General features: G+C 38.5%; 1 protein-coding gene across 1 annotated transcript; it reads left to right on the top strand.

Moving 5' to 3' along the window:
• Positions 1-15,341: 15,341 nt before the first annotated feature.
• Positions 15,342-27,670, top strand: LOC149155835 (scopoletin glucosyltransferase-like). The gene is made up of 2 exons (XM_089444544.1): positions 15,342-15,609; positions 27,240-27,670. The coding sequence occupies exons 1-2, from the start codon at positions 15,342-15,344 to the stop codon at positions 27,668-27,670; spliced, it is 699 nt and encodes a 232-aa protein (XP_089300670.1).
• Positions 27,671-27,700: the final 30 nt, after the last annotated feature.

The following is a 27,700-nucleotide window of genomic DNA, read 5'->3' as shown; positions in this document are numbered from 1 at the left end:
TAAATTTATTTTTACAGCAGTATGAGTAAAATAGTTTTACAGCAGTAAAGTAAAAAGGGGTTTTACAGCAGTAAACCCAGCACAGTAAATTCTCAGGTGGAGACAGAGTTTTGTTAAATGTATTTTTGGTGAATCCCTCTCAGCAAAGAGGATGAAGTTTGTATCAGACATTTTGTTTTAATGAATAGAAATCTTTTTATGGTGGTGAAATACTCTGTTCTTCAGTAATTTTTTTTTAAAATCTTCCCTGTGCAAAAAGATCCTGTGGAGAGAAACAGAGCATCCTGTGCAGAGAAACAGAGCATTGCCTCTGTGTGTTTAGTTTTTGTTTGTTTTTGGGATTTTATCAGAAAAATCCCCAACAGTGGTATCAGAGCAGGCTTAGGCTCTTTGAAAGTGTTCAAGAAGCTGAAAGGAGGAGTCTTTTGTTGCAGCAGTAAATCTTCTCCAGCAGAGTGAAGACACAGTCAACAAAAGATTCAGGTATTCCTCAAAGTTTTCTTTTTGTTACTGCTGAAGAGACAGTCAGTGTTTTAAATACACAGTCAAGGAATGGCTAGCACAAGCACTAGCATGGGTATGTTTAATACCCAGCTCCCACAGTTCAATGGGAAAAACTATGACTATTGGGAAATAACTATGACAGCCCTGTTTGCCTCTCAAGATTTATGGGAAATAGTTGAAGATGGTTTTGAAGAACCAGCAGATGAAACCGAGTTTAATAGATTAACTCCAGCAGAGAGAGATCTGCTGAAGAGCAATAGGAAGAAGGATTCAAAAGCCCGTGTGTTGTTGTATCTAGCAGTAGACCAGAGTGTGTTTCCAAGGTTAGCAGCAGTTAAGACAACAAATGAAGCACGGCAAACCCTGAAGACAGCCTATCAAGGCATGGAGAGAGTGAAGACAACAAAACTACAATTGCTAAGAAAAGATTTTGAGAATCTGAACATGAAGGAGTCAGACAACATTGACTCATTAGAGAGGAAGACGTAGAAGTCAAAACAGAGGTGGAAGGAACAGCCTAGCAAATGCTCAAGGAAGAGGCAACAATCCAAATCAGAACCAAGGCCAAGGCAGCAGCCAACAAAGAGGACAACATCATGCTCAAGGACAAAGGTATGAAAAATCCAATGTCCAATGCTATTATTGTAAAAAATATGGGCATTATGCCAGTGAATGTAGGAAGAAGCAACATGATATGAACAATAGATCAAATGCAAATGTCACTAGAGAAAACAACAGTCAAGATAATGTGTTGTTAGCTTGTAACATGGCTGAAACAAACAGTGAGGACATATGGTTTTTAGACTCAGGTTGCAGCAACCATAGGACAGGAAACATAGCCCTCTTTTCTGCTCTAGATCAGAATATGAAATCAGAAGTTACACTAGGAACTGATAGTAAAATCTCTGTTATGGGAAAAGGAGAGGTAAAAATATTTACAAAGCAAGGAGAAAGGAAAACCATAGCAGATGTCTACTATGTCTCTGGAATGAGATGTAACCTCTTGAGTATTGGACAGCTTGTCCATAAGGGGTACAATGTTTTCTTTAAAAATGATGTATGCACCATCATGGATATAGCACCCAGAAAAATATGTATTGCTGAAGTAAAGATGACAAGGAACAGGATGTTCCCTCTCCGGATCAGGGCAGATTTGAAAAACAAGAATGTAATTGCAACAGTCACCCAAGAGGCTTTCCAAAGCATGCCAAAGGATGAAAATTGGTTGTGGCACTTGAGATTTGGGCATCTTAATTTTGGAGGTTTAAATTTGTTGAGTAGGAAAGGAATGGTAAGAGGATTACCATTGATAGAGAAACCGGACAACCTTTGTGAAGGTTGCATTTTGGGAAAACAACACAGAGAAAGTTTTCCATCAGGGAAGAGCATAAGGGCAAAGGCACCCTTAGAGATCATCCACTCAGATTTATGTGGACCGATGCAAGCTCCATCATTAGCAGGCAGCCAATATTTCCTAACATTTATTGATGACTTTACAAGAAAAACTTGGGTATATTTTCTTAAAAACAAAAGTGAAGTGTTTGAAAATTTTCAAAATTTCAAGGCACTTGTGGAGAACCAAAGCGGGTTGCATATAAAAGTTTTGAGAACTAACAGAGGAGGTGAGTATATCTCCAAGGAATTCCTACGATTTTGTAGAGAAAATGGAATTCACAAACAGTTTACAGCAAGGTACACCCCACAGCAAAATGGAGTTGCTGAAAGGAAGAATAGGACCATCATGGATATGGCGAGGAGCATGCTGAAGGCAAAGCATTTGCCAAATGATTATTGGGCTGAAGCTGTAAATTGTGCAGTGTATATTTTGAACAGGTGTCCTACAAAAGCAGTGATGAACAAAGTGCCGGAAGAAGCATGGAGTGGGAGAAAGCAAGGAGTCACCCACATGAGAGTTTTTGGATGTGTGGCCTATGCACACATTCCAGATCATCTAAGGAGGAAGTTGGACAGCAAAGGGGAGAAATGCATCTTCATTGGATATAGTGAGGAATCCAAAGCATACAGGTTGTATATCCCATCCACCAAAAAGTTTTTTGTCAGCAGAGATGTTCAATTCATTGAGGAGGAAGCTTGGGATGGAAGCATAGAGAAAACAGTTAATGTTAAAAACTGTTTGTCTCATGATGAAGATGATGAAGAGGTGGCTAAAATGCATCCCCAAACAGCAGCGCCAACACAAGTACAGCAAGGGACACCATTGAGGATAAATTAGAGTGCTTCTCCAAGCACACCACAAGGAGGAAATTCAAGTGCATCTTCAAGCACTTGCACACCAAATGAAAGAGGTAAGAATTTCAGAAATTTAAGTGACATTTACACTACAACAAAACAGGCAATTTGCGCCAGATTTAGCACCAGATTCTAGTGCATTTTCTTCTCAATTGGGATGAGCAACCTGGCGCTAAATCTGGCTCTATTGTACAATTTTTAAAGCGTCCTTTTTTGCACCAAATTTTGCATTTTTTTTACGCCAAATTTTCCATCATTTTCTGCCTCATATTTTGCACCAAGATTTTCATTTGGTTTTACAACAGGTTTTGCTTCTAGTTTTGTGCCTTTTTTTGCATCTATTTTTGCATCATTTTTTTCTTCCTCTTTTGTGGAATTCTTTGCTTCTATTTTTGTGTCATAATTTGCATCGATTTTTACACCATCTTTGACATCTTATTTAGCGCCTTTTTTTACATCCAATTTGTGCCAATTTTTTCATCTGGTCTTATGCCATCTTTTGCTTCTAATTTTGTACTTATTTTTACATCTATTTTTGTGCCAATTTTTCTGCCTTTTTTTACACCATCTTTTCCATCCAATTTTGCACCATATGTTGAATCTGATTTAGTGCCAAATTTTGCATGCATTTTTGCACCATTTTTTGCATCCACTTTTGCATTTTATTTATCTCCCTTTTTTGCATCCTATTTTGCACCATATTTTGCATTTAATTTTGCATCATTTGTTGCATCCAATTTAGCATCACATTTTTAACACCATTTCTTGCATCCAATTTTTCATCCTTTTGAGCATCTAAATTTGCATCCTATGTTGAACCATATATTGCATTCACCTTTGCATCCCATTTTGTGTCTATTGTTACGTTCACTTTTGAGCCATTTTTTCGTCTACTTTTGCATTTGTTTTTGCACCAAGTTTTGAATGATTTGTTGCATCATTTTACATCCAATGTTGCATCTCAATTTGCATCCAAAATTGAGCCATTTTTATGCCCATTTTTGCACCATTTTTTCTTCTTTTATGTCCAATTTTGCACCATTTTTTATGTCCAAATTTGCATCATTTTTGGTATCTAGTTTTTCATCCTTTTTGGCTTCAAAATTTGCATCTTTTTTTCTGCCACATTTTGTGTCCACATTTGCATCTCATTTTGCACCTAGATTTTAGTTGGAATTTTCATCTAGTTATGCATCATCTTTGACATCCTTGGTTTCACCATTTTTTAGTCCCATTTTGCATCTTGTTTTGTGTCTTTTCTTACATCCTTTTTGCATCCTAATTTTACACCATTCTTTGCATCCTCATTTTGGTGTCCATTTTTGCATCCTTGTTTGCACCCAATTCGGTATCCTTTCATATGCCCTATTTTGTTCCCTTATTTGTGTTTAGTGTTGCACCCTTTTTTAATTTTACTTTAAAAACCTTTTTGTGTCATTGTTTGCATATTGTTTTGATGGCTAGTTTAACATCCAATTCTACTCCCAATTTTTCATCCATGGTTAAATCCACTTTTGGCTTCTTGTTTAGAGTTTTACTTTTATTTCCATTTATGACCACCTCTATGGGTTCATTTTACTAAGTTCATTTACATAGTGAAATATATTAAATTTTCTAAATATCATTTTGCTGTAGGATTTAATGCATGGTTAGATGAAAACAAAACCCTCTCAGTTTATCTCAGAAACCTAGGACAAACCAATTAAGAGAAAGGTTGTTCTAAGGCTCAGGATTCTTAGTAGATCAAGATGTAGAGTATAGATTAAGAAAAAGAGAATGAATTCTTGTGAGTCCTCGCATGCAGGTCTTCTTGGAGTTTTTCGTATAGCCAAGAAGTGCTCCTAGCTAGCTCCAAAGCTTGGTCCTACACATAAGAGAGAGAATAAAGCAACCTTGAAAACATAATATCTTAATAATAAAAACTATAAAAAACATAAATATTATTGAATAAATAAATATAAACCAAAAACCCATGCATACATTAGTTAAATAGAAGAAGTAAAGAATGAATAGAAACATATGGAAGGAAGAACAACTGATCTATATGAATAAAGGAGTTGGAGGAAAGTTACAACAATCAGATATAGTTGCAACATCACCTCCCCCAACTCATAGCTCCAAAACTCTCCCTCTCAAGACAGATCTCAAGAGCGTGACAATACAAAATTGCCATCATTTTTTCAATGGCCAAGCCTCTAATATATAGGAAAGTGGAGGCTATGAAGATTTCCAAAATTCCTCATTAGTTCAATTTGGGAAAAATCTTTTGGGTGAATAATGTTTCCTCATATAAAAAAGGAATTTTCCACTTTTTAGATGCTTTTGTGCTTAGGAAAAAGCTTCCCCATGCTTTATGGCTCTTTCCCACTTTTGTATGCTTTTATTTTTTAGGAAAAAGCTAAAGATGAGGATAAAGAGATTACATTCCACCATATGTTTCCGAAAGTGACCAAGAATGTCAAATTCAAATTCTAGTTTGCTTATGTTTTAGTTTTTTTTTTAAATATATATTTAGTTTTAGTATTTTTTTTTCTAGAAAAATATATTTAGTTTTTGGTGTATTTTTCTATAAGAAAAATTATATTTTGTTTTTATAAAAATGGACTTTAAACATTCCATTCATGCTAAATTTGTGATTTTATGATAGGATTTTAAATTATATATAGTAAAGTAACTTAATGTCATGTGTCGTGTTGTTGAGATGGGTGTTATACATCTCTTTCTTGCTAAGTTATAGAATGTGCTTGGGTTTTCTTAATGCAATAAAACTAATTATGTTCTTCATGATATCTTGAAATGTTCATCTTGAACCAGGCTAATAAAACAATAAAGTTAAAATAGGTTTTCCTTTGTCCTTTATAGATCTTTGTCCCCATTAATCTTGGTATTAATAGATTAATCGTCTTGTGGTGGCCTTGAGTGGTCACTTCCATTAGTTGCATGCTTTGTAGTTTTCAGTTAGTGACATTTTTTAGGCTTGATAATATGTTATTTAATTTATCAAAATGTGTTATTGTCCATATTATTGTTAAATATTAATATTAAATATGCTGATTTTTAAGCATGTTTTAGCAAAACTTTCCCAAAATGTTTATAGATTGTATTTTATAATACAATGATTCTTTGCTTGATGAAATTGTTTTGGATATTTTTTTTAATGATTCATTGATTGATGAAATTGTTATGGATATTTTTTTTAGTATATTAAATTGTATGTGATAAATTCAAAAATCACCTCTTTTTTAGATTTTCATTGATCAATTTCCCTTAAGGCCATCAAGTTCACCATTTGGTCCCGGGTTAAGGAAATATAGGAGTCATGAAGTGGAATTGTCCAAGCACTTAAATCTTGAGACATGTTTCTTTTTAGTCACTTTATACTTTCTTTCTATGTAAATTTTTGATGAAAATAGTCTTGGAACATGAGGGGCATCAATAGTAAGCGAAAACAAACTCCTAAAAGAAAAATGGTATGCAAAGCACCCGTAAATAATGTTGATATAAGAAGCTAAAATATTAAGTGAGGTTCAACCTCATATAATTAGAAAATGGGGGAGGAATTTCCAAGTAGTAGTGATTGATGCTTAGAGATACTTGGGTGGAATGGTTATTATTTGAAATGATTAAGACATCAAGGTTACCAATATGTTTACCTCTTTTCGCATTATGACAATATAATTTTAGTTAATTGACATTGAGGACTACTACCATGTATCCAATGTCTATGACTCCAATATCGCAAATGGAAAACCTCTATTTCTCAATTCTATTTCTAGCACAAGTAATTTATACTCCCCATCTCCATGGATTGTTGGGAGTGACTTCAATATTATAAGTATCTCGAGGAAAAGAAAGAATGAATCGAAATGTTTAACAAGATATTTTGTAAGCTATACCATTAAAGCCACAAAGTAGTCTCCATTAAAGTTGTCAAGAAATGAGTCTCCAACCCACACATGTGGATCAATGAGATGTAATACATGTGTGTGTGGTTACGAACTCAATACACCTCTATAATAACTCCACAAACTTATGTATTTCACTCTATCACATAAATTGACAGTAGTGTGACATAAGTAAACCAAGAGTAGACATGAAAGCCTTAGGAAACAAACATTCCTTAGATCCTCAATTAGGTGCTTAAATGATGAAGTGAAAATGCAAGGAGAAAAGAAGAATTCATGATTTAACCATCACATACATGGATCAAGTGTGACTAGGAGTGTATATATTCATATATTTTCCAAAGAGGGAGTGAATACATGAGTTACCATTTATTGGCCCTTATTTTTATTTCTTTTTCATTTTCTTATATATAGGACTTAGGGAATAAGGTTTTCATAAGTTTGGCACAACTCATAGATATAAGATTTACATGAATTTTCACTTCAACCTTAGAGTTTAGACTTAGATAAATCAATATAGTGTATGTTTAATGATTTTGGCTTTCACTTTTTTATTGTATTTCATCAAAAATACAAAAGGGGAAATATTTTGCCACAAATCTATGAATGCTTAATCATAAAGTCGTCATGTGATGAAAACAAATTAATGATGTTATTCTCTACGAAAATAATGGGTATTCTTGAGAAAATCTTATGCTTGTGGATGTTTCCTCCCTGGTTGAGAGGGAGTGAGGGTAGACACCATGTTATCCTTGTGTCATGTACTATGGCTAGGATTAACAATCGTAAGCCTAGTAAAGGCACTAGTAGGGATAATGGTGGATTGGATAAACATCTGGGACCAATATTCTTTGAGAATTTGGACATTGACTAGGACTAATCGCCATAAGTCAAGTACATTAATCCAAGATAAGAATAGTCATGAGGATTGACATTTTCTGGTGTCAAATATTATGATAGTGGATTAGGAAATGATCATGTGAGGACATACCTGGTAAACATTTTGGTGGGGTAAGTGCCTTGAAAGGCAGTGGTGTCCAAATTTATGCCTCCCAACATTGTGCTCTGATCTAATGGAGAGATAAACTTGTTAGTCAAGGCCTTACTATTTTGAAAATTTTGGCTATGATGATGTAAATCATCATTGATGCTTATCAATCTAGATCCCTTCTTATATGAATATTTCAACTTGAGAGTACTTTTTTGTCTCATTATGAGTACCTCGCTAGTTTAGAGGGAGGGTCATCATCTTCATTATTGCAATCATCACCACCATCAATGTGATCATTATTGTCATCATTTCATTATCATCATAATTACCATTCATGTCTTCTTCATGATCATCATCATCATCATGATTTTGTATATTGTCGTCAATTGTTCATAATTATAGGTATCATAAGAAATATCACCAACCTTAGGACACATGATATATGAAAGAAAAATAACCACTTTATTTTTTAGAAATGATTGATGATCATCAACATCACTACCATTATCATCGTCATTATAATTGTCATCATCCCCATCATCATAACTAATATAAGTTTTATCATAATTTTTGTCATCTTCATCATGAACATCATAATCATCATTCATGCCATTATTGTTCTTGATTATGACCAAGATGAAAATAATGATAATGATGATCAGATGATGATGACTTGGAAGATGACGCCAAAGATAATTATTATGATTTTTACCATGATAACATTTAAAAATTGGGAGGAATGGCCAAGGTCATTAGCATCATCATCATTGTCATTGTAACTCCCATCGTCTTTATCATCATTGTCATTATCATAACAATCGCAATTCATGTCATCGTCATCATCTTCATTATCATCATCGTTATAATTATTGACATTGTCATCAGTTGTTCATAATTTTCAATGTCATAAGAAATATAATCAATGCAAAAGATATGATGTGTGTTGGAAAATGGATGCAAAAGTAAACAAAAAAATGGGGGTAAAAATAGACGTAAATTTGGATGAAGAGTGGACACAACATAAGTAGATGAAGAAAAAGACAGAAAAAATTGAACAAAAGTGGATGAAAAAGTAGATGCAATAGTTCATACAAACTTGAACACAAAATAGGACTCAAACATGGATGAAAAAGTGGAAGAAAACATGGGCACAATAGTAGGCATAAAACTTAGCATGAATTGTGGTGAAACAAATGTGGATACTCCAATGAATGTAAAAAAAAAGGGACACAAACTTGAATGCAAAAAGGAGGAAAACTTGGATGAAAAAAGGGATGTAAACATGGGCCAAACATGGGTGCAATAGTGAACATAAAATTAGTTGCAAAACTAGACAAATCAAAAGTGGATGTAAAAGTAAATTCGAAATGGGATGCAAAAAACATAAACAATATTTGATGCAAACTTGGACACAAAAGAGGATGCAAATATGGATGCAATAGTAGAAGAAAATGTGGGTTGCAATGATAGGCATAAGATATGGCACAAATAATAGCACAAAAAAGGTGGATGTAATAATAGACACAAAAAAATATGCAAACTTAGATGCAAGACAAGATGCTATAAGGGATGTAAAAGTGGATGCAAACACGTGTGCAACATGAGAAACAAAATTGGATGCAAAATATGGATGAAATGGAAGTACATGCAAAAGAAGATAAAAAATGAGATGCAAAACCCAACACAAAAGTGGATGCAAAAATAGATGAAATATTTTATGCAAAAGAGGATGTGAAGATGGATGCAAAATTGGAAGCAAACGTGGGTACAACAATATGTGCAAAACATGGAACAAATTTTGTCACAACAAAAGTAGATGTAATGATAGATGCAAAAAAAGAAGCAAATGAAGATGAAAAATAGGATGCAAAAAGGGATGTAAAAGTGGGTGTAAACATGGGTGCAACAATGGATGTAAAATAGCTTTTGCAACTTATTTGAAAGAGCAATTTTGTCCCAACAATTAGACTTGTAGCACAAAGAACATGGTTAATACATATGATTCGACCAAAAACTAGTTACTACCAAAATTCAACCAAAAAAAATATTACTGCATAAAAATAGAATTAAAAACAAAAAAAATAAAAACAAAAATTTCCCAAATTAAAAATAAATAAATGATAAACTTTTTTTTACCAAAATTTAGTGATTTTTTTAGTGCTAATACTAACATCACCATTACAACAAGATATTTTTTTAGTGCTAATATTGCCATTACAACAAGATATAAGAGGGATATAATGCAAAAAGTTTAATAATAATATGTATGTAGAAGATGGTCTTCAGACTGGTGAATTCATGATAATCAATGGGACTGCAGTCAAAATAATTGGATGTTATTTACTTTTTTACATAGATTCTCAAAATAATTGAATAAATTGATTTTTTTTAACCAAAATTTAACAAAAACTTTGCTAGTGCTAACATTAGAACCACCATTACAACAAGATATCTTTCTAGTGTTGACAACACCATTATAGTAAGATACCTCAAGAGAGACAGAAAATTTAAAATGTATGATAGTAATATGTATCCAGAAGATGGTAGTGAAACTAGTAATTGTTCATTCTCATTATCATAATCATTGTCATCATCATCACCATCATCCTTGTCATCGTTATTGCCATCATTACATTATCATCATAATCACCATTTGTGCCATCATCATCAGCTCCATCATCATCATCATTATGGACATTGTTTGCAATTGTTTATAATTATAGACGTTGTAATAAATATCATCAACCCAAAAAATGTGATCAGTGCTAGAAAAGGGTTGTTTAGGACACATTGATATACGTAAGAGAAATAACAACTCTATTTTTGAGAGATGATCGATGATCATCATCATCACCACCATTATCATCGTCATTGTCATTTTTATCATCCCCATCATCATCATTAATGTAATTTCTATCAACATTGTTGTAATCATCATCATCATTCATGCCATTATTGTTTTTGATGATGACCTAGATGAAAATGATGATGATGACACCAAAGATAATGCTTATGATTATGACAATGACAACATCTAAAATTGGGAAGATTCGCCGAGGTCATTAGCGTCGTCATCATCATAATCATTGCCATCATCATCATTAATGTCATTGTAACCACTATCGTCTTTATCATCATAATCACAATTCATGTCATCGCCATCATCTTCATTTTCATCATTGTCAATATTATTGACATTGTCATCAATTGTTCATAATTGTCAATGCCATAAGGAATATCATCAATGCAGAAAATATGATGAGTGTTGGAAAAGGGATGCAAAAGCAAACATAGAAATGGGGGCAACAATAGAAGTAAAATTGGATGAAAAGTGGATACAACATAAGTAGATGCACAACAACATGAAAAACATAACACAAAAGTGGATGCAAAAGTAGATGCAGTTGTCAATGCAAACTTGGATGCAAACATGAAGGCAAAAATGGAAGCAAACATGGGTCCAATGGTAGGTGTAAAACTTGGCACAAACTGTGGTGAACAAATGTGGATGCAACAACGGACACAAAAGTAGATGCAAAAATGGATGAAACAAAAGTGGATACAATAGGGGATGCAAAAACATACACAATATCTGATGCAAACTTGAACACAAAAGAGGATGCAAATGTGGATGCAAACGTGGAAGAAAATGTGGTTGCAATGGTAGGCGCAAGATATGGTGCAACAAAAGTGGATGTAACAATAGACAAAAAATATGCAAAATAAGATGCAAAAATGGATGTAAAAGTGGAAGCAAACATTGATGCAACAGGCAAAACAAAATTGGATGAAAAAAATGGATACAATGGAAGTAGATGCAAAAGTAGATACAAAACGAGATGCAAAACCCAATGCATAAACCTGACACAAAAGTGGATGCAAAAATAGATGCAATATTTGATGCAAAAGAGGATGTGAAAATGGATGCAAAATTGGAAGCAAACATGGATACAATAGTGAGTGCAAAACATGGTGCAAATTATGGCATAACAAAAGTGGATGTAATGATAGATGAAAAAAAGAATCAAAGTATGATGCAAATGAAGATGTAAAAAGGGATGCAAAAAGTGAAATTTAAAATGGGTGTAACAGTGGATGCAAAATTGTATGCAAAAGTGGATGCAATAGAAGCCGATGCAAAAGTAGATGCAAAACGAGACTCAAAACCCGATGCAAATCCTGGTCCAAAATTGGATACAAAAAGGGATGCAAAAATAGATGTAGTAGTTGATGAAAACCTAGATGCAAATGAGGATGTAAACGTGGATGCAAAATTATAATCAAAAGTGGGTGCAAAAGGAGGTGCCAAACTAGGCGCCAATTGTGGCACAAAAATATTAGATGCAATAGTGGGTACAATAATAGATGCAAAAGAGGATGTAAATATGGATGCCAAACAAGATGGAAAAGTGGATGCAACAAAAGTAGATGCAAAATTATATGCAAAACTAGACACAAAACTCGATGTAAAACGTGGCGCAAAAGTGATGCACAAATGGATGCAAAAAATGATTTAAAAAAGGATGCAAAATTCGATGCAAAAGTTGATGCAAGTGTAGGTGCAAAAAGTGGATGCAAATGAGGATGCAAAAGTATGTCAAACAAAAATAGATGCCAAAATTGATGCAAAACCTAGAACAAAACCTGGTGCAAAGGATGACACAAAACTTGGCATAAAATTTGGTGCAAAACATGGTGCAAAACCTATTGCAATACCTGGTGCTAAACTTGGTGTAAGATTTGGTGCAAAACTTGATGCAAATTTTGTGTCAATTTTTGCACCATATTTGATAAATGGATGCAAATAGCACCAAAAATGGGCTATAGATGCAAAAAAAGAAGTAAAAAGGGACGCTAATCGCTGGTTTTGTTGTAGTGTTATGATGAAGGAATGAATTCCTTATTTGCCTTGTATTGTCATGTTGATGATCCTATTCATTTCGAAGATGCAATTAAAGAGAGGAAATGGATAGAAGCTATGGATGAGGAGATGAATGCCATAGAGAGAAACAAAACATGGGATTTGGTTGAGCTACCAAAAGGTAAAGAAGTCATTGGAGTGAAATGGGTTTACAAGACCAAAAGCAATGCTGAAGGTAAAATAGAAAGACACAAGGCAAGGCGGGTTGTCAAAGGATACAAGCAACAATATGGGAGAGACTATGAGGAGACTTTCGCACCGGTTGCAAGAATGGAAACCGTGAGAGCAGTGCTGTCTATAGCAGCTCAAAACAAATGGAAAGTCTACCAAATGGACGTGAAGTCAGCATTCCTAAATGGAGTGTTAAAGGAAGAGGTTTACATTGAACAGCCTCTAGGCTATGAGAAGAAAGGTGAAGAGCACAAAGTGTGCAAATTGAAGAAAGCTCTTTATGGGCTGAAGCAAGCGCCAAGAGCATGGTACAACAGGATAGATTCATATCTATTGGATAATGAATTCGACAAGTGTGAAGGAGAACCCACCGTCTACATCAAAGAAAAGGATGGTAAAATTTTGATTGTTGTCTTATATGTTGATGATGTTATTTTCACAGGTAATGATGATCAACTCATTGAGAATTTTAAATCAGTCATGAAAGAGGAATTTGAAATGACTGACATGGGTTTCTTGAGATACTTCTTAGGCATAGAAGTAGATCAAAATGAAAAAGGAATTTTTATCTCACAAGCTAGATATGTAAATCAAGTGTTGGGCAGATTTAACATGTAAGAATGCAAAGCAACGATCACTCCCACAGTAATGGGATTAAAACTCAGCAGAGAGGACAGCAGCAAGGATTTTGATCCTAGTTTGTACAAGAGTATTGTTGGCAGCCTTATGTATTTAACAGCAACTAGGCCTGACATTATGTATGTTGTTAGTTTAATTTCCAGATTCATGGAGAGGCCAAAGGAGGCACATTGGCAGGCAGCAAAAAGAATTTTGAGGTATGTCAAAGGTACCAAAATGTTTGGAATTTTATATAGTGTCTCAGAACATTCAGATTTGGTTGGATACACTGATAGTGATTGGGCTGGAAGTGTAGATGATCGGAAAAGCACTTCCGGTTATGTTTTTCATATGGGTTCAGGAGCCATTTCATGGGCTTCTAAGAAGCAGTCTATTGTAGCATTGTCTACAGCAGAGGCTGAATATGTGGCAGCTACAGCAGCAGCATGTCAAGCAGTTTGGATGAGAAGAATGTTGAGGAGTTTAGGCCAAGAGTAGGCAAAAGTGACGGTGATTTTTTATGACAATAGCTCAGCTATTGCATTGTCAAAGAATTCAGTGTTTCATAAGAGAATGAAACACATTGATACAAGGTTTCACTACATCAGAGAATTGGTGAACAATGGAGAAATTGTCCTAGAACATTGCAGGACTCAGGAACAGGTAGCAGACATCTTGACAAAGCCATTGGATCAGAAAAGCTTTGAATTTTTGAGGAAGTGTCTGGGTATGACTGAATGCCCAGCAGTTGAAATTAAAGGGGAGTGTTGAAAACGTAATTTCAACAGCGGCCTGAGTTGACCCGTGGAGCAGCAATTAACTCACCCAAAACCGCCAGAACGAAACCATAAACCGCTTGAGGGATATCGGACCGCCTTCCAGCAGAAAGTAGTTTCCGTACACAAGAGCCCGATACAATATAGTGCAGACACGTGGCTCTCAACATACGTAAGCAGAAGTCACTTCTCGGGTGCTAATGGTCAGTCAAGTAAGGCCTCTCGATATCTTCGTCCACCGTCCGATTTACTTCTTCATTCTCCGCCATCGATTGTTTAAACCTGCATACGAACCAACATTAAAAGCTTCGCGTGGATTAAAATTTCTGGGTTGACAGAAGAAATTCAATGAATTAATTATGTTCGTAGATAGGTTGGTGAAAATTTAAAGTTTAATGTTTTTTTATATATCGGAGGTATGGGCACATATGCACATTATGTAATTTTTGGTATGGCATATGTAAAATATGTAAGTTTTTTTAATGCACATTGACCATTGTGTGAGAATGTATTAATTTTGCACAGCAGTGCATAAGAAAAAGAGAACAGGGGAGTGAAAAAAAAGGTGTATTTTTTTGTTGACTGGTGGTGAAGCTCGCAGCAGAGGAAAAACCAAGGGAGATGCACAACAATGCATAGATCAGTGTTGATCCTTTTTTTAATGAATGTATTGGATATGCATTGAAATGCAAAAGAAAAGAGCGCACAGGTATTTTTGAAATTGTGAATGTAATGTAAAAGTTTACTGCATATGTAAATTTTTTTTTACAGCAGTATGAGTAAAATAGTTTTACATCAGTAAAGTAAAAAGGGGTTTTACAGCAGTAAACCCAGCACAGTAAATTCTCAGGTGGAGACAGAGTTTTGTTAAATGTATTTTTGGTGAATCCCTCTCAGCAAAGAGGATGAAGTTTGTATCAGAAATTTTGTTTTAATGAATAGAAATCTTTTTATGGTGGTGAAATACTCTGTTCTTCAGTAATTTTTTTTTAAAATCTTCCCTGTGCAAAAAGATCCTATGGAGAGAAACAGAGCATTGCCTCTGTGTGTTTAGTTTTTGTTTGTTTTTGGGATTTTATCAGAAAAATCCCCAACAATATGTTGAATAATGCATTAAACGGCGTTGGGAATGAGATATAAGGCAACGTTGGAGAACTATTCAAGAATGGTTGGATCACCAGATGACTAGTAAGAAGGGTTCGAATATGGACATCCGGCTGGTACCTATTCCTTTGCCTCCTATCGAAGGGGTGCCCCCGGGAACCAACAGCGCAGACAACGTCCCCATGCACGTCGCCCCATTGCTCTTTGCTTCCTCGCACAAGCTGGCGGCCACGTTTCAAGAATGGTTGGATCAACAGATGGTTGGTTCTTCTCCGGTGTGCTACATCATCGTGGACATGACAACGGGATGGGCTCACCGTGCGGGTGCCAACCGCGGGATCCCAGCGTGGCTTTCTACACGTGCGGCGAGTTCGCGTTGTCTCTCATGCACTCTGTGTTGTAGGGAAAAGTATCCGACTCGGATGACCCTATCCCACTCTAAGGGTGATAGTTCCTTAGCAACAACTGTAAAACAAACTACTTAAGGTTTACTTCTTTATGAAAGCAAAAGAGAATGGAGAAATGCACTAACCGTTGCCTTGCGCTTAATGTCGAATCCAAACTCTTCTCTTTGGCCGCTTGCTCCTAGATCCTTGTTCTTTTGCTTGCCCAGCTACAATGAGGTCCTGCAAAATGACAAAGAAGGAAACTACAAGAGGCATGCAATCATAACTGGTTCATGGATTAGTGTAAACCAAACATGCAATCATCACAATATATTATTGAAATAAGAGCACATAGAAGAACCTCAATAGCTTTTATTAATGAATAAGTAAAGGTTCTGAGAGTATTACAACCATTGAAGGCTCCAACCCAGCAACACCTCCCAGCAGAAAGAATTGCTCTTCTTCACCTCTCTCAAACAATCACCCAATAGCTCAATAGTGAAACCAACAGCATATCATTACTTTGCACAAAATTCCAGCCCCCTTGAGCTCATAGGAGAGAGCTCAATATATAGATGAATTGAGAAGGGATGAGTCAGCTTGCAACTGATGTGTAGCTGCCTTGTGTCCTCTCTCTCTTCAGTTAATCTTTAGTTGATCTTCAGTTCTTGAGTCCACTTGGAGAACTTTGCTTCCACTTGGAGAAACAGAGCCTCTGACTCATCACAAGGTGAAATACCTGATCCAAGTGTCATTTTTGGAAGATTCCAAAGCAATGATTCATTGTGCCACTTGTCCCATCCCGCTCAGCGCAGGTGGCCTTTGTCCCACTTGCTTTGCAACGTAGGTACACCATGGAGCAACTGAGTTTCAGCGCAGAAACCTAGTGGAGCACCTGCTTTGATTTCAGGATTGCTTGTTTTTGAGTGTTTTCAGGTGGAGAACTGATCTGAGAGCTGTTGGTTTGCTGACCTTGTTCCTCTAGGGGTAGGAACATCATGTTTAGGGAACTTTCGATCCCTTGGATTATTGACAATTCATGCTTGTTGCTGTAAGGCACAAAATTGTCTATAACAGATGCCCCCTAAAGTATGAGGTCGTTTATCGGGTGAAATGCTTTATTGAGAGGATCCGAAGTTCATTCAATCTGCTGAGAAGTGTCCTGTAATAAGATACAATACAATACATTATTTTTCATACATTTTCATTATCTAGCTGAGGTGGGCATTCCCATGCTCAGCTTTATAAATACATTTTGGTACATAGAACAGACGATCGTCTGATTGTAGACTGATAATTCTCTGCTGAAATTATCATCCTTTGAGAAGGATGATCATCTGCTGTAAAGATGTACATATCAAATGTCTTTATGTCCTGAATATATATCACAGCCCGGATGGATGAAACTAGATCTGGGGTCTTCAATCTCTTCCAATCTTCACTCGATGTACAAGTCGATCCATGTGAGAATTTCTTGAAGTCGAACATGGAAAGACATCGCTTGATTACCGGTCAATGATGTAAACCGTTAACAAGCGCGAGAGGAATCACCGATAAGGATGATGACCCTCAAGGTACGGCAGTACAATCCACATGGTGGGAATAAAGGACTTGGCGTCGACCACCATGCAAAATCTTCTGGTCGAAGGTCATTGATGTATACCTGTCGCCGGAAGTGAGAAACTTGCCATTGAGGCATGCAAGCTTCAAAGTACTGAGGGGGGTGTTCCTAGATCAACTCCTTGGATAATGAGCTGATGTCGACAAGGGGTGATCCGTCAAAGGAGGGCCTTAATGAATCCCACATCAGTGACACGGAATGGAGCTAGTGATTGTGATGAGGTGAAAACAAACTGTGATGTATGATTCAGGGTGGTGGTCATGAAGTGGATGAAGGATAATGTATGGCAGTGGGTGGAACACGGTTGACTCTTTGCAGAACCACATCTCTTGAACATATAATGACACTGATGTGATGGATTGGTAGCATTACCCCAATTGCGGATGGTGTGGCGAGGACCATGGTTATGAGACCGGTGAATGAAACAACCCAACCCGATGTGATACGGAGGACAAAGTGTCATGTTCAAGAGCGACTTGCTACCATTAATGCTGTGAGGTTCTCCCAATTTTTCCCCAGTCATTGCTGACCAGTACCTCTTTATTTTTGTCAAGCTTGAGGAGGATAACATATGCTTGTTCTATAACCTTCCCTTCGGGCAAGCCCATCGCTATATTTTAACGAGCCTAGCGATAGAGAAACTCGTTCTCGTCTAAAGACAAGTTTGTCGCTATTTAATCATTTTAACGAGTCTAACGACAAGGAAAACTCGGTCCTTTTCATTTTTAGAGAGTCTGAAAAGATACGAAAAGTTAACTCCAAAATTCCTTTTTCGTCTTCTAATCCCTTAAGTCCGAAAAAGTATAAAACAATACAGAAGGGATGAATTTTCGATTTCTTTAACGAGCCGAACAAAACAAGCGCTTGATCTTTTTGTGTAATAATCCCTCAGGTCCAAAAAGATTAAAATCTAGAGGAGGGATAGCTCTTCCGGTCCTTTTAACGAGCTGGAAGGCCAAAACTCGGCAAACTTTTCATATTTTACGAGTCAGTGAAAAGAGCTCAAAGAAGACTCGTCTTTTGAGGAACGAGTGATAAACATGGATAGCAGCAGATTCCAGGTACGGGTTGGAATTCTCCAATCACGGCAGTGTCACAAGGATGGCTAAGTGAAATCACTCTTCGCAGCTGTTCCTCAAAATGGGTAAACAAACATATGGAGGTGAACGATTGGCCAAATGAACGGATGGAGGTGATGGCATATAAACACGACCAAGGGCTTTTAATATGGCTTTCAAAGGTTACATTTCTCGAGGTTGTTTACCGGTTCATTTTTTCTGGATGAGCTTGAACTGCTAGGGAAAGATTGCTCACAAATTATGTTTATTTTTTAACGAGCATGAACTCTACACAAAAACTGCTCGATTCTTGCGTTTATTTTTTAACGAGCATGAACATTGCTAAAACTACTCAATTTATACCAGTCTTAATACAAGGAATGCCTTAGGTGAGGTAATCTTATTTAAGGAGCGATACCTCACTAATTACTCCAATTTGGCAGGTTTTAACTTTTGCCCTTCATCCTTTCTTTATGCAAGCTGGAAACGGCTAATCCTACGAGTTTAACGGGTTAGACCTATAGGTTTAAAGGGAGGACCTAAAAATTTTAAAAAATAAATAGTCGTCCCGTGCTTGCACTCCAAAAGGTTTGCATGCCCCCAGGTATAAAGTATAATTTCGAGATTCTGTCCTCTTACTTATTATCCGAAAAATGGCTTTGTTTGCTGCCGCAAACTAAACTCTCTTTTCGGCGATGTCTATCATTAGGTTGTTAAGGATGGTGACTACTTGTTACAGCAATTTCCTCTCTTTCTTTAAAGACTGCCCCTACTCTCTTTCAAAACATATTGTTTTAATGGGTAAGGCTTGACATTCAAAGATGGTGCCTTCTTGCTGCCACAAATAGATCCCCTCCTTAGGAGAGCCCACTTCTTTAGACAAAGGGAGCGATTCTTCTGCTTCAACATAACTTTGACAAAAGAATTTTATCCTAGAACAACCCTCTCTTCCTTTTTCGGACGGGGTACGGACTAGTCCATTCTTCTGCGGAAATTAACTTTATACCTAAGGTTTTCTCTGCCCGAGGCAGGCCAGGGTGCATGCCCCCTGGGTCCCAGTCCTTTTCTTCTCGAATTACTCGCATTCATCGGGAAGTAGAACCGGGGGCGGTGGCATTCCTTGAGTGAATAGACCGTTAAGGGAGGGTATTTGACTATTTGCAATGCGTGATCCTGGAAATGAAAGTTGGTCTACGAGCTTGACCATTCTTCCTTCGTGCGGAAAACACATGACTCTAAAGAGTGAGGACACTATTGCCTCCATGCAATATATATAGTCTCGTCCAAGGAGTAAGTTATAAACCAAGGGTCCTTGGACGACCATGATGTTCATATGAACTGTCTTCCCTTTCAATGTAATTGGAACATTGGGGAGAATCCCTAACGGGTGACTGGTTCCTTTATCAAAACCTGATAGATTTCTCATCTCAGGTAAAAGCGCCGGGTAACCCAGTGCTTTCCAAGCAACAGAGGAAAGGATACTCACAGATGCCCCTTCATCAATGATAGTTCCAGCCATCACCATTCTGTAGATTTGGACTATGATTCTGAATGGGATATTGGCTGGTAACCGGGGTCTGCCTAGTTGATTCCAATCAAAGGATACAACTAGGTTGCTTGGTGGTGGGACCGAATATACGGCCGGATACGACCTTGACGATGTTCCTTCCTGCGATAAAGGAATGGGCGCATTGCCCTAATGCTCATCAGAGTCTGTGTTGATGAAAAGGATATGGACGGTGTCATCTTTATCCTCTTCAGTGAGGGCGTCATTTGAAGATGGGTCTTCAATGACGGAGTCATTGGATGATGAAACCTCTGAAGGAAGAACCGGGTCAACTGCCGTTTCGACCTTTAGACTTTCGTCTGGTCTGGATTCAGTAGGTTCATTCTCAATGACCAACACTTCAGCTGACCACTTGAGCGGGTCAGCTGGATTTTCAACTATCGAGGGATTAGGCGCGAGTTTTTGGTATCCAGGAGGAAGTCGTAACGGTGAAACCGGACGATCTTCCAAAACTCTCTTTGCCTCATCTAAGAATGGACATCGGTGGATGGCGTGATCGCCTTCGCACAATATACAGGGTGATCTTGGTCTCCCTCTTCGTCCTTCACTCTCGCTAGTTGACGGACTGCAATCAACATGACTACCAGAGGTTGATGCTACCGGATTGTGCAACCTTGGGGACCAGTCCCTTAGTATCCGGGGAATACAGGGACAATCACGATGGAAGTGGGCCCCTTTGCAAATGACACATGGCGATTTAGGCCCGGTCGGTGCAGTGTGTGGGTTTTTGTCAGTTGTCTTTTGCTTGCCCCTAGTCGCCTTCGCCATAGGCCCCTTCTGCTTCTTTTCTCTCTTCTTCTTTTCCTTCTTCTCCATGGGAGGCTGACTTTTGCCGGCTCTACCTTGTGAAGATGAAGGATCAGAGGAAGAATTGTAAGAAGTGGAAGGCTGGTGGGTAGCTCTAGACCATTCTGACTGTTGATTCGACTGCTCAGGATTAGTGGCGATCTGGACTACATTAGTTGAAAAGAGCCATACAGGTAGGCCAATTGTCAAACCTGGAAGTGACAATGTTGCCATATGAGGCGCACCAACATCTCCCCAAGAGGAGAAGGGATTTGGACTTCCACCAAGGTTACTTCCTTGGTTGGTGGGCTCCATACTTTTCAACTGAAAGATCAACGTGGGAATAACAGGTGATTATGTTCCGTTTAAAATAAATTTTATTAACGACGCTTTTAGACACAAACTTGCTTTTTCATGTTTTAAGAGTCGAGAAAAAGCTAAAGATGACTCTAGTCGCCTTCGATATTTTAACGAGCCCGAAGTGACAAATTCTCGGATGGACTTTTTTAGTTATAGAGTTTGAAAAAGGCCAAAAGAAACTTCTCTGGAGTTCTAGGCAGAGGGTGTGCCAAACTTTTCGCGAAACCACAGAATATGTTTTACGGTACGGGTGGTCGATCTTCGTGAATGCTGTGTTCACTGCATCGCGATCAGTAGGGCGGTCGACATGGCTTCCTATGGATAAAGGATAATTGCCTATAGGGGTCTCCCAATATATACGCGACGGTACGTGGGAGCACAAGTCCGTATTAGTGCCACCGACTCTCGGGAGGAATCACCCACCTTCGTAGAAATCGACAGTCACTATGTTTAACGACGCCGGAACACGTCTCTACCTAGACCTCTATGTGTTTGCGTTATGTTACAAAGCGTTGTTATGTAAATTGGATTTATTTTAATGTTGATCTTGCTTAGCAGTTTGCCTTTAAGGATCACCACGAGATGTATATAACAAATTCCTGAATGCAGTCTAAGATGAGAAGCAAACTTTTCAATCTTTCAACTTTGAAAACCTTAACTACTGAGGGAAAAGAAAGGCAAATCTTTTCACACAGATCATAGAGCACACACTAAAATGCAAATTTTTCCTAAATCGTCAAGCAAACAGTCAAATGCAAAATGCACAATGCATGTATTTTCTTTTCCCTTTCTTAATGTGGATGGGTTACAAAAAGAAAGTGGTTATATAACTTTGATTTCGATTTAAAGCGAAAGTAAACAAGCTTGTCCAAAATCAAAAGACACCTTAAGATTTACTTGCTTAATCACTGGAAATGCATGAAATCAAACCATAATGACGAAAGTAAAATGACTAATCAGCTATGGACAACAAACAAGCTAACTCTTTAGATCAGCAAAATGCCTAACACAGGTTCAGATCTAAGAGGCCAAAAGCAAGACTAGTTTACTTTTCGTTATGGGAAATTGTAAATGAGTAAGAAATACAAAGAACAAGTACAATTTCGTTATATAACAGAGGCAGAATGATGGCAAGTAATAATGGTTTCAGAACAGGTGCAAGACTGGTAACTGACAGCCAAATCAATGGTGAAAACAGGCAAGAGAAAGGGAGGAAACCCCAAATGCACAAGGAAAATTTGGGCCAACGTAGGTGCTGCACAGCCAATCTGGCTCTCAGTGCAGGTAGCCCCTTCGGGACCTGCATTGCAAAGCAGGTAGCCTGTGTACTACCTGCTTTGGAAAACGAGAATTGCGTTTTCACAGTTTCCGGGTCATAATTTTCTAAAAAATGCACGGTTTTTGCTCAAATCAGAAACAATCAGTCAAACACACTCAAAGGGATGATTAGGAAGGTGCAAAGCTATCACTGAGAGCTTACAAGGATCCTTGTAGATCAGCTCTTCAAATCATGAACTTGCTCAGAAATGAGCCAGAGTAGCTGCCCTCTACTTCGCTTTTGATATAGTCAAAAGCTTTTCAATTCGGTACTCTTTTGTTCAGGAAATGAATAGCAAAATACTACAAACACAATCAAACGGATACGATCCCCAGCGGAGTCGCCAGTTTGTTGTAGGGAAAAGTATCCGACTCGGATGATCCTATCCCACTCTAAGGGTGATAGTTCCTTAGCAACAACTGTAAAACAAACTACTCAAGGTTTACTTCTTTATGAAAGCAAAAGAGAATGGAGAAATGCACTAATCGTTGCCTTGCGCTTAATGTCGAATCCAAACTCTTCTCTTTGGCCGCTTGCTCCTAGCTCCTTGTTCTTTTGCTTGCCCAGCTACAATGAGGTCCTGCAAAATGACAAAGAAGGAAACTACAAGAGGCATGCAATCATAACTGGTTCATGGATTAGTGTAAACCAAACATGCAATCATCACAATATATTATTGAAACAAGAGCACATAGAAGAACCTCAATAGCTTTTATTAATGAATAAGTAAAGGTTCTGAGAGTATTACAACCATTGAAGGCTCCAACCCAGCAACACCTCCCAGCAGAAAGAATTGCTCTTCTTCACCTCTCTCAAACAATCACCCAATAGCTCAATAGTGAAACCAACAGCATATCATTACTTTGCACAAAATTCCAGCCCCCTTGAGCTCATAGGAGAGAGCTCAATATATAGATGAATTGAGAAGGGATGAGTCAGCTTGCAACTGATGTGTAGCTGCCTTGTGTCCTCTCTCTCTTCAATTAATCTTTAGTTGATCTTCAGTTCTTGAGTCCACTTGGAGAGCTTTGCTTCCACTTGGAGAAACAGAGCCTCTGACTCATCACAAGGCGAAATACCTGATCCAAGTGTCATTTTTGGAAGATTCCAAAGCAATGATTCATTGTGCCACTTGTCCCATCCCGCTCAGCGCAGGTGGCCTTTGTCCCACTTGCTTTGCAACGCAGGTACACCATGGAGCAACTGAGTTTCAGCGCAGAAACCTAGTGGAGCACCTGCTTTGATTTCAGGATTGCTTGTTTTTGAGTGTTTTCAGGTGGAGAACTGATCTGAGAGCTGTTGGTTTGCTGACCTTGTTCCTCTAGGGGTAGGAACATCATGTTTAGGGAACTTTGGATCCCTTGGATTATTGACAATTCATGCTTGTTGCTGTAAGGCACAAAATTGTCTATAACACTCCGTCCTTAACCGCACCTCGTACGACGACGACGAGTTCTTTGATGTATCGGAGCTCATCTTCGGGCTTAAGCTCCGCAGGTCCGACTTGACGGTATTGTGGCGTGATCCGGAATCTCATCCGCTCTGGAATTTTCTACGGGAGGAGCTTAACGGGAGCTTGGAGGGACTGGGCATAATTATTAATACGTTTTACCGGTTGGAAATCCGAGCGATCGATTACATTGGGAGCCTCACGGGGAACCATGTATGGAACATTGATCCCCTGATTTTTTATTTTATATAAAAAATATTGTATAATAATTTTTTTATTTAAATAAATTTTATTTAAAAAAATTAACAACATAAAAAAAAATTTTGATGAAGATTTCAACTTAAAGTGGATGAAGATTTGTTGATTTATTTTTTTATTTGTTTAAGTGACTCTTTAGATTGATTCTCAAGGGAATATGCTCAACATATGCTTAGTCTTAATGTTTATCAAGGGTTGTAGTGTGTTACAGAGTTTGTTTGGTTGCATTGACCTTTAATAAATTTAATAAATTATATTTGTGCCACGTGCCCACCAATTTTTTGGGGATTTGAGATTATTCCAATTCTAATATGTTCATATTCTAATTAGATGGAGAAATTAATAAATAAACAAATTTTATTTAGCAAAATGGTCAGTGGCTTCCCCACCCACCAATTTCCTAGGGATTTGAGATTATTCCAATTCTAATAAATTCATATTCTAATTAGATGGAGAAATTAATAAATAAGCAAATTTTATTTAGCAAAATGGTCCATTTTACAATAAGATGTGTAATTCCTTTTTTTTCTCAAGTTAAAGTTGACCCATAATCAATTTATACATGGTTAATTAGGTAAATGTGTACATTCTTAAGGCATTTTTTTGTTATATTTATGAAGCCTTAGGCTACTTCAACAACATTAATATTTTTAATGTGGTTGTACTAGTTATAAGAGATACATATTTTTAAAATATCTAACATAAATTTATAAACATTATTTTATTATATTTATGAATAAAATAATTTTTTATTTTATTTTATTTTAATTAATTAATTTTTGTTAAGCTTGGTAGATCCTCCTTTTTCATTAGTTTATAAAGCAAATTTACACCACATAGATTGGTTAGGTGGCCTCAACTTGCCCAATGGGAAACCAAGTCTGTTGGCCACCTATCTGCATTGTATGCCATCCAGTAACAAAAGAGTTTCAATTTTTCTACCCAAGCTATATAAGTCTTAGAATCATGTCCAAACTCTAGATATCTACCTATACATATGTTTGCATAAGGAAATGTAAAAGCTATTCACATATATAAACAAAACTAACAAGAGAGATTATCTAGTCATTCTGTTCAGCCGAAGTCGATTCTACTGTTGCTGGGTCTTTGGCGTTCGATCTTGGCTACTTGGTCTGTTCCAACAGACATGTGATGTGCCTCTCAATTCTGCCAAGTCTAACATCCTTCTTGTGCAGTTGAAACTATAACTTCTGAAATTTCTGTTTATAATTCGGCTGTCCTTGAACTGTGATAGCCATGCCCACCGAGATATGCTCCATAGCCTTGCCTAACAGGATTTTCATCAGCCAATACAGGTATAAGGTCTGTGTGAATTGAGTGATCCTACCTCTAGTGTTGCTAGGGTCTGGGACAAGGGTCCTCCAGTCCTCCATTTTTGTGTCTGTTTCGCTTTCCTATTTGACTTCATCTTCCCATTCCTCTAGAATTTTGTGGATACCTTCATTTGTGCCCTCACGGTATGCCTTTGTCGCTTCACTGATAAGTCTTTCCACTATTTTCCTACCTCTGCGAGCCTCAGACGTGCCCGGGTCCGTGTCTATAAGGTCCCCGAGTCATTGTTGCGATGCGAAGAGTCGGCGAGGACGCACGACGGACGAGCGATGAGTTGGGCGGTTCAACCGGCGAGTCATGGGCGCGCCCGCACGGTGCGACGAGCTAGTCGAACAAAGGAAACGACCACACAAAGAGTCATCGCAAAAATGGCTAAGTGTGGAAGTGGTGGCGAACTTATATGGAGGGTGGTCCCATGTATGGGTGCCCACACCATGGGACGACGTGAAGGAGGAGCGGTTCAATTGAACAGTGGGTCGGCTTGGTGAGTCGAAGCCCCAACCGAAAGGTTGAACGCCATATAAACCAAGCGGAGGAATGGTGGGAGAAAACATAACGCAAATCTTCCAAGTGTTTAGGCGAGCTAGTGGTGCGAGCTACTTGGTTGTCTGAAACGGAGGGCGAAGTGCAGGCGGAGTCTTAGGGCCGAAGCATGGAGCCAAGGTCAAGATCGCATATTGGGTGAAGTCACAGGTCGTTCGGGTTGCAGTGGATGAGTTGGCGGGTTGGGTCGTAGGTCGGGCGGCGGGTAGAACCATAAGTCAGGCAGCGGAGGCAATCGCAGGTTGGGCGCGTGTTGAACGACGAGTGGGCGCACTTAGAGGTGGGATGAGTTGCCGCAACGGGAGCAAAGCTGAATGGTGAACGAGCGCACTCGGAGGTGCGACAAGCTGCTGTAACGGGCAGACAGCTGAATGGTGAACGGATCACTTGGTGACTCGGCCGAGTGAGACAAGTTCGGGTGAAGGGTTCCCGGGTCAGTTGAATGGAAGTGCAATGAGTTGGGAAAACTAGGTGGTTGGTGCGACAAGTTGAAGCAACTGTGGAAAGGTGGTTGGTGTGACGAGCAAGGCATACCGCGTGCGGTGGTTGGCACAACGAGTCGAGGCGACCACAAAGTTGGTGTGTTAGGCGGTGTGAACGACGAGCAGGTGGGCATGCCTGAGGATGAATTGGGTGACCCATGAGTTGGGTGACCCGTGAGTTGGGTGACCTGCGAGTAGGGTGACACAACGAGCTGGTGAACGGTGGAGCGTCCGGTGCGATGATGCAACGAGTTGAACGGTTGAGTGTGGAGTTGGGTGGCACGGTGCGGACGAGATGTGGGTGTGCACTGGGTGGGCAACACTACTGGGTAGCACTACACAATGACAACCAAACGACGAGCGTGGATCGAATGAAATAGTAAACGGTGAAATAGTGGAGGTTGTATGTGGGGACCTCTGTTCGGTGAAAAGGCAAGGTTGCACGGTGGTGCAGGCCGAAGTGTAAATTTGCAGATTTGAGAGTGGGAATCTGGGGGTTCCTCTCCATTGTAAGTTTATGTGGAAAGAACTGATATTATCATTATTATTCGAGCATACTCATATTGCAGGGAGTTTCCCCTCCTGATTTATATCTGCTATGCACTTATGTTAAAATGATGATGATAATGAATGTTGTATGAATGTTCCATTGTATTAACGGAAGATAATACTTAGAGAGTTGAAAAATAAACTAAGTATAGAAAGCTGGCGATCGTGTTTCAAGAATGGTTGGATCAACAGATGAATATTAATTCGGGTACTTCTCCGGTATGCTGCATCATCGTGGACATGACAACATGATGGGCTCGCCGTGCAGGTGCCAACCTTGGGATCCCCACCGTGGTTTTCTACACGTGTGGGGCGTTCGCGTTGTCTCTCATGCACTCTGTCTTTAACCGAATGTCGTACGACGACGACGAGTTCTTTGATGTATCGGAGCTCATTTTCGGGCTTAAGCTCCGCAGGTCCGACTTGATGGTATCGTGGCGTGATCCGGAATCTCATCCGCTCTGGAATTTTCTTCGGGAGGAGCTTAACAGGAGCTTGGAGGGGCTAGGCATAATTATTAATATGTTTTACGAGTTGGAATCCCGGGTGATCGATTACATTGGGAGCCTCACCGGGAAACCTGTGTGGAACATTGGTCCCCTACTTCCTCCCGTTGCTATAAGCCAGAGGGGGATAGATCACCAGAAAATTCGAAGCCGCGACAAGGCGATGGATATCGTCAAGGATGAGTGCTTGTGATGGCTAGATTCCCGGCGTCCGAATTCGGTG

This window comes from Pinus tabuliformis, chromosome 9 (assembly GCF_031772625.1).
Source record: "Pinus tabuliformis cultivar Carrire ecotype Pingquan chromosome 9, CPIR1, whole genome shotgun sequence".
Lineage (NCBI taxonomy): Eukaryota > Viridiplantae > Streptophyta > Pinopsida > Pinales > Pinaceae > Pinus > Pinus tabuliformis.
Note: the sequence above shows the minus strand (reverse complement) of the source record. Positions and strands in the feature narration are given on the sequence as shown.

Coding starts and splice junctions, on each gene's coding strand:
- LOC149155835 (XM_089444544.1), top strand. CDS start 15,342: ATGGACATCCGGCTGGTACCTATTCCTTTGCCTCCTATCGAAGGGGTG. Junction 15,610..27,239: donor GCTTTCTACACGTGCGGCGA/GTTCGCGTTGTC, acceptor CTCGCCGTGCAG/GTGCCAACCTTGGGATCCCC.